We start from the raw sequence: 10,965 nt of genomic DNA, 5'->3' as shown, positions 1-10,965 counted from the left end.
AAAAGAAAGTTTAATCCAAAACAGCATACATAGCATACTGAAATAAATTAATATTCCTAGAATGCACAATCTAAAATTGCAAAGCTTTAGATGTTCCCAGCAGACCTCAATGACAGCAATGTCAGACAGCAATATTTTCTGCCTTGTATAGTCCAGGAAATATTCTCACATAGGCATAGGAACTCATGATGGATGCTGCACAGAAGACATGATTTGATTCCAGGATGACAGGCTGGACACAAATCACATGAGAATCACTAAGATTTCTTATGCCTTATCAAAAGAAGATTTACACACACACAAACACACACACACACACAAAGAGAGAGATACAGAGACAGAGAGACAGAGACACAGAGATAGAGTGAGGGAGACCCATACATAATCCTTATGTAGCCAACAGATGATTGAACACCATACAGTTCATTTTATCTTCAGGGTTTAGATTTCAGGGTGGAGATGTACTCTTCCTCATCTGTTCATGGTCGCTGCTGCTGAGAGAATCCTATAGCAGCACATAATATATTGGAGGTGAGATAGATTTATCACATCATGCTTTATGTTTTTAATTAGTTGCAGTTTATTTTATTTAAGATTTGACTATACGACTATTTTTCCTCTTTTTTTCAAAATAAATTTTTATTCATTTTATATACCAATCACAAATCCCCCTCTTCCTTCCTCCCAGCCCTCCAGTCTTCCCTCACCCACCCACACCCCATTCCCTTTTACAAAAAGGTGAAGCCTCCCATGGGGAGTCAGCAGAGCTAGGTCCATTCAGTAGAGGCACGTCAAAGCCCCTCCCCCTGCCTAAAGGCTGTATTACATCATTCTTAAATATACAGTGAAGATATTGATCTAACTAGATGACAGTTGGTCTAACTAGAAAATGATTATTCTGTGGGTCACCCTCAGTTCCCAAAAGACTCACCAAGAATTCAAAAATGTAGCATTAAGAAGGGTAAAGCGTGCTGAAATCAGATCATAGACTACACTATCAGGAGAGAATAATCAGGGGAAGATGAAGTCCTATAAGACTTCATAGGAAACTAGGCTCTTCATTTTGATTTTCAGTGATGAAGTGTAAAAACTGATGTCATAAATCCCAGAAACGTGCCCTGGAGGAGATGGGAATGGGGAGTGTGCTGGGGGGGGGGGGGGGGACAAGGGAAAAACAATTAAAAAAAAGAAATAAAATAAATAAATCTCAGAAACGAAGTTTCCATGTCTTTATTAATATTTATCCCCACAGGAACATTTCCTTAGGGAAATTTAAAGGTTTACCTGGATGTGTGAGAAGCAACCTTTCGATGCACAATACCCTCCCTATCCAATATGGCAGTATTTCAGATAAATACATCAGAAACAAAGACACAAAAGACTAGGAGGACACATATTTATTGTTCAGGTACCTTATATGTGTCCAGGATAGAAAAACATCTCGGTTTTCCACTTTAAAATTTACATCTGCCCATTGACATCAGTACGCCAATACATAAAGTTATTAGCTTTGTTCTACATGAGATAACATTTGTATAAACTCTTCACATGAAAAGCTAGATATGTTTGCACAGTACCACTGGTAAAGGAAAGATTATCAAGTATATGCATTAATTGAAGTACATGGAATCCTCTAATCCATCAACACTAACATATTGACTACATAAGATAAGTGTAAGTTATGTCATAACTGGCTCATCCTTCTTCCCTTCCTTCCTTAATTCCTTTCTTTCTATCTTTCTTTCTGTTCTTTCTTTATTTCTTTCTATCTTTCTTTATTTTCTTTCTTTCTTTCTTCCTATCTTTCTTTCTTTGTTCCACTTTCTTTAAGGAGGAGGTGGTTAGAGAGTTATGTGACTGGGGCTCTGTATCAGAGGTTGTCCAGTATCTCACTCCATAGCATTGGGATATACCATTAATTACATTCCATTTCTCCTGGATTAACTTTCCCAGTGCTGGGATGCCTATAGTGAGTCATAATGTTCCTTTTGTAAAGATGGATTTTTAAAACCATTATTTACTATAGAGTGTTTATGACTGTTGTTAAAGCCGTTTCCTATGTTTGGCCTTTAGACTGTGGTTTTCAGCAGTTGAAGAGCACAGAACAGGGATCCTTAGGATCCCTAAAGATCAACAGGAAGGGAGAAATAGTGGGGAAGCCTGCAGTCAAAGCTTCACCTACATTCCTCAACAAGAGACCCCAGTCTGTTAAAACAGTGTGAAAGATGATACAAATAAAATTTAGGAGGTACATGGCAACAAATATGACCACCACCATCAGGACAGTTTGGGCTGCTCTGGTCTCAGCATGGCCTCTGTGGTTCTGATTGGAAGTGATGATGTGCTGTGTTCGCTGGTGATGCCTATAGAGGAGAATCACCATAGAGACACTGGTCCAGGCCATGATGCTGATGAATGTGGCATCATGGGCAAAATGTAAGAAGACGATGCCTACACTGAACCCAGATGTGGAACAGAGAAATTTGCTGTTATTGTTAGTGTCATTGCCTGTGCTCTGTGGACCAGTGACTTTGATTGGAATGTAGACATTATTTAAGACACTGAACAACCAACAACTGTAACAAGAATAACTCAGGACATCAGGGGTTCTTCCTCGGAGCATCAGCCTACCCCAGTGACCAGGAACAAGAGTGAGAAACTGATGGATGCTCAGGGCACAGGTGGAGCACATGTTTGTGCTTCGAACCACCAGGCGAATGAAGAACACAATTTTGCATTTCAGGTTAGTTGCAGGTTTCCTTGGAACAAAAACAATCATGTTGGTTGGAAATGCAGTGACAAGGAGAAGGAAGGCATTGGTCACAGCCAAGTTGGTGACAATGACCTGTGTGGGCCTCAGTCGAGAGCCAGTAAAGACGGGAGAGAAATTATGGATAAACAGAAGAATGTTGGCCACAGTCCCAATCCCAACCAGTAAAAGCAGGAGCATCTGGAGAGCCAATTCCTCAGTGGTTTTTAGAGCTTTACTCTGAGAAGTCATGGAGAGGACTTCTGTGCAGACTGGAGTGATGACCAGGAGGAATACTGCTCTCTTGAAAACACTTCTAAATTGTCTGAGCATAATGAATGATTTGAGTCTTTACTTCTTCTATGAAGGGAGACACTACTGTACCACAGTACAGGAGCTTGTCCTGGAGAACACTGCATAGACAACTGAGACTATTATTTTGTACTTCATGTACTTTCCCTCACCTCATGATGCAAGTGTATTAGTGATACAGCTGTTTCTTTCATGGTCAACATGACACCCATGATAACATAGTAGTACATATTAATATATGAACATTGAACATAGGAACACATATTTGCATCCTTTCAATGCAGCAACTTTCCTCTTAACACAATGATTTCTTCATCCCAAAGAAATGTCTGTTTCACAGCTTAGCACTTATCTGAAAATGACATTTAATGTGACATCTATATATAGGATGCCTGATATATAGCTGATGGATGGAGACTGACTGTTCCTCTGGAAAACAGTGTATGAAGTAAGTTGCAGACTAAACAAGAGCTTTCAAAGACATGTTTCAAGGACATGAGTTTCAAAAGAATCTGTCTGTGCAAATGGTATAACTGTGATGGAGTATCAACATATTTTGAGTGTGGCTAAGGGAAGCTGGTGTTGACTCACCAGCATCTCCAGCATCTCCAGCTTCTGCTTCCTCATATTTCCATGTGAACCAAATAAGTTAAGAATTACAAACTGAAGGTTGGAGAGAGGAATCTGTGCAAGACTCATGTTCAAATCCAGCACCCACATGGTCATTCATATCCATCTGTAACATCAGTTCCCCAAATTGAATGCCCTCTCATGGCTTTTGTGGTACTGCACAAATGTGGTGCCAGACATACAATACAGGCACTTAAAATACTACATATATAAAGTAAAATGCCTATATCTAAAAAAAGGACAAAAACACAAATTTATAATTTATAAAATCATATAAGTAAATTAAGTAGCAAAAAAGGACCAATCAGATTTTCATAATATTTTATACGGATCATAAAAGTGATAGAATACAAAATATTTCAAAAAAGTAACTAGTTTTCTGACCACAAATATGAACCTCAATTTACACATATATATCCTTATATACAGAAGCAGCCCTAAAAGTTCTATCACAGAACAGCAAATAAACACCTTTAGTGAAATGACTGGATACAAGATAAACTCAAAAAAATCAGAAGCCCTCCTATATAATATATAAAAATTATAAACATGCTAAGAAAGAAATCAAGGAAACAACACCCTTCAAAGTATCACAAATAATAAAACAACTTGGTGTAACTCTAACCAAGCAAGTAAAAGACCTATATGACAAGAACTTCAAGTTTTTTAAGAAAGAAATTGGAGAAGATATCAGAAGATAGAAAGATCTCACATGCTCATGAATTGGTAAGATTAACATTGTTAAAAGGGCCATCATACCAAAAGCTATCTACAGATTCAATGGAATCTTCATTAAAATTCCTACACAATTCCTCACAGATCTCAAACAAACAATACTGGACTACATATGGAAAATCAGGAAAGCTAGAACAATAGTGTACATAAAAGAACTTCATGAGGTATCATCATGCCTAATTTCAAGCTCTGCTACAAGAATATAGTAATAAAAACCACATGATGCTGACATAAAAACAGAAAGTTAAATCAGTGAAATCAAAGACTCATATGTAAATCCACGCACCTATGGACACCTGATTTTTGACAAAGAAGCCAAAATTATACAATGGAAAAAAGAAAGCATCTTCAACAAATTGTGCTCATCTAAATGTACATCAGTATGTAAAAGATTGAAAATAGATCCATATTTATCACCCTACACAAAAGTCAAGTTCAGGTAAGTCAAAGATCTGTTTTTTTAATTTAAGAAATTTTTTTACTCATTTTACATACTAACCACAGATCGTCCTTTTATGTCTCCTCCTATTTCCTCCAGGGATACCTCCTCAACCCACCTCCATCCACTTCTCCAAAAGTCTGGTATATTCAGTTGAGGCAGGGCCAAGGCCCTCCCCTACTGCATCAAGGCTGAGCAAGGCATCCCACCATAGGTAATGGGCTCCATATAGCTAGCTCACGCACCAGGGATAGCGGATCAAAGATCTTAACATAAACCAAGTTACACTGAACCTGATAGAAAAGAAAGTAGGCAATAGCCTTGAATGAGTTGGCACAGGAGATCACTTCCTTAATATAACACCAATAATGCAGACACCAAGATCTACAATTAGTAAATGGAACTTCATGAAACTTAAATGCTTCTGTAAGGCAAAGGACACTGTCAATAGAACAAAACAACAGCCTACAGAATAGAAAAAGATCTTCACCAACCCCACATATGACAGTGGGCTGATTTCCAAAATATAAAGAATTCAATTTACACATATATAGGGAAAAATTGCAAGGGACCAAAGCATTTGTTTTATTCATCATTTTCTGTATCTTAACTATTTTTATGAGGAAGCAGAAGCTGGATGCTGGTGAGTTAACACCAGCTTCCCTTAGCCACACTCAAAATGTGTTGATACTCCATCACAGTTAAACCATTTGCACAGACAGATTCTTTTGAAACTCATATCCTTGAAACATGTCTTTGAAAGTCCTTTTTTAGTCTGTGACTTACTTCATACATTGTTTTCCAGAGGAACAGTCAGTTTCCATCCATCAGCTAAAAATCAGCCATTCTATATATAATTATCACATTAAATGTCATTTTCAGATAAGTGCTAAGCTGTGAATCAGACATTTCCTTGGGATGTAGAAATCATTGACATCATTAGATAAAGAAGAGACAAAAAAGGAACTATTCTAAGCATTAATGTTGACTTCAGAAGACTTGTGGTATGGAGAAGAGAATGATAAACAGACATCTATCTTTACAAGAATCCCACCTGTAAGCTGCAGCAATTTTAGAGATGCTCACAAAGATGAAAAACAGCTCCTAAGTATTTACTGAAGAAACACATCTCTGACTTCTTCTCCATTTGAAGATCTTATCTTCCCTGAGACAGATCCAAGGAAATGCTTACCTCTCCAATAACTCAGTGGAGCATTGTGCAGATGACTGAATGAACACAGATTATCAGTGCTCATAAAAGGACTGTTCATCTAGACTCACAGCCCTCAGAGAGTGCATTACTTTGTTATCTGTGATGCCAGTGACAGTGTGTGCATGGAGAATTTGGGATACATCCAATGACAGGAAAAAAACACTGGTCCTCAGGGGAAATCACAATTATTACCTTCTGCTTATTAATGATAAAGTTTATGACTTTGTTGCATGCAAAGGAATAGCTGTCAGAAGTTAGAAAAAGTTTCCCATGTTTTTCCTTTGGGAGCATCTAAGTTTTAAATTTGTGTTGTCATCAGGTGTAGAGGGGTGCACTCCAGAGTAGATCAAGGGATTTGTTGAATGTATTTCCAAAGGGGTTCATTGTACATTGCAAAATCATGCTGGCATGAAATCCTTCAGGAAGATAATCAATACATCATCAGGAGTCTGGTATTTTCCCATCTGTGGCCCAACAAGTGTTGAGAAAGAGCCATGAACTTGAGGTAAGCCAGAACAGAGATGAGTCACACAGTGGCAGACAGCCACATAGTGGGGAGTGGGGCTTGAAGAAATACTAAAGAATAAAAACCATTGGGGCAATCATGCTTAGAGCAGAGAAAGAAAGAAGGATAATTCAGAGCAGCATGGCTGTGCTCTGTAACAGTTGTCCTAGGGTGTGGGAATATGGGAAGGAAAAGTACAACATTTCATCAAAGTGAAATTTTTTCCAAACCTCTTTTTCAGCATGGATTAAGGTCAGCCCATCTTCATAGAGGTGTTCCTTCTCTTTTAGTGCATAATACCTTGGCCAGGTTATTGGCCTATATACCATGACTGTTTAGTCTCCAATATAAGGCCATAGGTTTTATTGTCTTAGATAGAAGAAGGTTTCCAGGAAATCTGGGACACTACAAAAAGACCAGATATAAAAATAACAGGAATAGAGGAAGGGGAAGAAACACAGGTCAAAGGCACAGAAAATATTTTCAATCGAATTATAGAAGAAAATGTCCCAAACCTAAAGAAAGACATGCATATCAAGGTACAAGGAGCACACAGAACACCAAATGGACTAGACCAAAAAAGAAAGTCCCCTTGGTACATGATCATCAAAACACTAAATGTCTAGAACAAAGAAAGCATTTTAAAAATTTCAAGGTAAAGAGATCAAGTTGGGGACTGGGTTTAAAAGAAAGACCAAGTAATATATAAAGGCAGAAGTGTCAGAATTACCCCTTTCTTCTGAGTGGAGACTCTGAAAACCAGAAGGGCTTGGACAAACATGCTAATATAATTGTGAATTTATGTGATGACTGTCATTTTTTATTTATTTTTTCTATCCTCAGTTCTTCCTGTATTATTCCCCTTGGGGTAGGGAGAGATGTGAGACTGTATTATGCCATTATCACCAGAATTTTAGGTGTCTCTTTATTGGCACCACAGTAGAAAAAGGAAATTGGGATTTCATTCCTGGGTTTCTTAATTTCATTAATAATAGCCTATAAGAAGTGATCAAATGGAAGCTGAAAGATTACTTTATTAGAGTTCAAAAGAAAAACATACCAGAATAGGCAATCTATAAATCTCAGCAGTTTCTCAAAGGAGAGGAATCAAAAAGAGCCATGACCTTGAGTTAAGCCAGCATGGAATTGCTCAAACAGTGGCAGACAGCCCCATGGTGTGGTGTGGGCCTTTAGTGATAGGCTAAAGAATGCCAAGCAGTGGGGTAAACGTGCTTAAAGCAGAGATCCAAAGAATAATTCAGAGCACCATGGTGTGCTCAGCAAGAGCCTTGCTACAGGGAGGGAATCTGGGAAGGAAAAGTTGAGTATTTCAGCACAGGGATAATTTCTCTGACCCTCTCTTTGGCATGCCTTAAGGAGAGCCCACCTTCCAAGTGGTGGTCCTTCCTCTTTGGGGCATAATCTTCTGACAAGGTGATTGACCCATGTGACCTGAACATTAAATCTCCAGTCAGGACAGACATTCCACTGTCTTAGATACAATGAGTTTTCCTTTAATTAACTTCTATGTCACTGAAGAAGTAAACACGAAGTCATTTAGAAACAGATCCTAGGTTAGAAATCCCAACCATTTTTGGCATCTATGACAGCTGGAGAGGAGAGTGTTTCCAGGTAGCCCAAGGACATTCCTGTCTTCTGGCCAGCATATGAAGTGTTTTCTTTAGTGTCTTTCTACTGAAAATGGCATAACCAACTTGTGCCCCCCTCATCCTCATCTTTCCCTCTGGAGAGTATATTTCATGTTTCTACAAAGGTGTATGAGCCATAGTTGATATGTCAGTGGGCTGAATGTATCTGTCTTCTTAAAGCTGAACATTTGGTAAGAGAGTTGGGGAACCCCTCCAGATGGACATGTTGAATAAATTTCAGAAGGACATCAGTAGTTGCAATTTTACCACAGGTGTCAGGAGGAAGGACATCCTTGACTGGAGATGGAAAGAGATGTGAGGTGAGGTAAAGTCATGACCTTGACACATCCTAGGCAGGGAGGGAGGAGAAGTAAATACAGAAGATATTTTGAAATGTTTTAGTCAAAGCCTTCGAATCTGGTGATGGGATCACTAGAGCATCCATCCATTCGGCTCTTAAATAGTTTTGACCCCTAAGGCTGAGACTATTTAGCTAAGAGGTCCTATGATGTCTCAACATCTGAGAATTCCCCAATTTCCTCATGATTCAAGAAAATTCATTGTATGTACATTTTGGTTTGAATGAGAATGTCTGCCATAGGCTCATCTACTTGAAAACTTGGCCTACAGTTAGTGGAATTGTTAGGGAATGTATAGGTGGTCCCGACATGTTGGTGGAGGTGTGTCATTTGAGGTAGACTTTGTGGTTTCAAAAGATTTCTGCCATTCCAAGTGTGAATCACTTTGACATTTTGGTGTGGATCAAGATGTGAGTTCTCAGCTGCTCCTTTACTCCGCCATCACACACTCTAATCCTCTAAGACCATGAGCCAAATTAACTCTTTCTTTATCAATAAGAAAGCAGGCTTCACAGTTGGTGGAGAGCAAGTCAGAGAGATCCACTTGCCTCTGCTTCTTGAGTACTGGAACTGATTTAGGCTGAGACCACCACATCTGGCCCAATACATGTAGTTTTCAGCTCAGTAGGAACCAATGAAATAAAGGTTCTGTGAGATAAAATGCAAGCATCAATATGTTCTGGTCAAACTCTAAAGACTTCTAAAAAGCAGAAATAATATTTTTGATGTTGGATCCAAAAGTGTTGGTCAAGTGTAGAGGGATGTATGAATTCTATAAAAAACAAGCTCACCTGGTGCCACTGCCTGGATGCCTCCCAAACAGATCAGGCCAATCAACTGTCTCACCCACTCAGAGGGCCTAATCCAGTTGGTGACCCCTCAGCCATTGGTTCATATTTCATGTGTTTCGGTTTGTTTGGCTATTTGTCTCTGTGCTTTATCCAACCTTGGTCTCAACAATTCTTGCTCATATAAACCCTCCTCATTCTCGCTAATTGGACTCCCAGAGATCCACCCGGGGCCTAGTCAGGGATCTCTGCATCCAGATCCCTCAGTAGTTGGATGAGGTTTCTAGCACGACAATTAGGGTGTTTGGCCATCCCATTACCAGAGTAGGTCAGTTCGGACTGTCTCTCGACCATTGCCAGCAGTCTGTTGTGGGGGTATCTTTGTGGATTTCTGTGGGCCTCTCTAGCACTTTGTTTCTTCCTATTCTCATGTGGTCTTCATTTACCATGGTCTTCTATTCCTTGTTCTCCCTCTCTGTTGTTGATCCAGCTTTTGCACGAGTCGGCTGTTTGAAACCTGGGGCCTATGCAGGGTCCCTTGGCTCGGCCTGGGAGGAGGGGACTGGACCTACCTGGACTGAGTCCACCAGGTTGATCTCAGTCTGTGGGGAAGGCTTTGCCCTGGAGGAGATTGGAATGGGGGGTGGATTGGGGGGAAGGTGAGGGGAGCGGGAGGGGGAAGAACAAGAGAATCTGTGGCTGATATGTAGAACTGAATTGTATTGCAAAATAAAAATTTAAAAAAAAAACAAACTCACAGTGACAAGAATTCCACCTGCCCAGCCATAGAAAGATGGAGAGTCTCCCGAGGGGTGAAGGCTTTCCACTGAACTCAGTCACTGCAGAAACACAGCTCTGAACCCCCTGTCAAGGAAGACCCCTGTGTCTATCTATTTTCCTGAAACAGAATTCAACAAAGTAATCATCTTTCAGATAATATCTACAGAGCTCTGTGAAGGAAGTTTTCAATACAGGTGAGTCCAGGATGCCAGTGTTCATAAAAGGGTAGGTGTCTTGCCCTGATATCCCTCAGAAAGACCATTACAAGGTCACCTTTTAGTGGCAGCATCTGCATGGTTAGAGTTTGGGTTGCCTCCAAGGAGGTACAAGTTTTATTCCCATAGCAATCACCACAAACAACTAATGGTGGTTACTAAGGAACAGCTGGGCAGAAGTTAGAAAAGGTTTGCATGTTTCATTTGTGATAATTTATGTTTGGAAATGATGTTATATTAGTTATGGAAATGTGTGCTTAGGGATGGATCAAGGGATGTATTTATGGTATTACCTGTGGGGTGGTGTACTTTGCACAGTGTAAGTAAATTGGTTGCAACAAACTGTGTTTGGTCCTAGATTTTGGCACCAAAACATGAGTTTTGCAACTCTGGGGAAAGGTGTCCTGACTACCTGGGGAGTCAGGCAACACCTTGTGCTGCTTATGACAGCTCTCGATGGCTGAAGCTGCAAGGAGACAGTTCAGCCCTGGAGGGCCAGGTATCCAGGACATCTCAAGCTGCTCAGAACAACAGCTCTGCACTGAAGGTGTCCCGGACACCTGGAGCTGTTTAGCACAGGTCTGATGGCTG

The 10,965-nt window shown here is 39.9% G+C and overlaps 1 protein-coding gene across 1 annotated transcript; it reads right to left on the bottom strand.

The window, feature by feature from the left end:
• Window positions 1–2,083: 2,083 nt before the first annotated feature.
• On the bottom strand, window positions 2,084–3,040 carry LOC131901356 (vomeronasal type-1 receptor 4-like). The gene has a single exon (XM_059252535.1). The coding sequence runs from the start codon at window positions 2,999–3,001 to the stop codon at window positions 2,084–2,086; it is 918 nt and encodes a 305-aa protein (XP_059108518.1). The 5' UTR covers window positions 3,002–3,040.
• Window positions 3,041–10,965: the final 7,925 nt, after the last annotated feature.

This window comes from Peromyscus eremicus, unplaced genomic scaffold, assembly GCF_949786415.1.
Source record: "Peromyscus eremicus unplaced genomic scaffold, PerEre_H2_v1 PerEre#2#unplaced_72, whole genome shotgun sequence".
NCBI classification, from domain to species: Eukaryota; Metazoa; Chordata; class Mammalia; order Rodentia; family Cricetidae; genus Peromyscus; species Peromyscus eremicus.
The sequence above is the reverse complement of the archived record's forward strand: the minus strand, read 5'-3'. Positions and strand labels throughout refer to the sequence as shown.

Bases quoted from the DNA above. Each gene is read 5' to 3' on its own strand.
- LOC131901356 (XM_059252535.1), bottom strand. From the start codon at position 3,001: ATGACTTCTCAGAGTAAAGCTCTAAAAACCACTGAGGAATTGGCTCTC.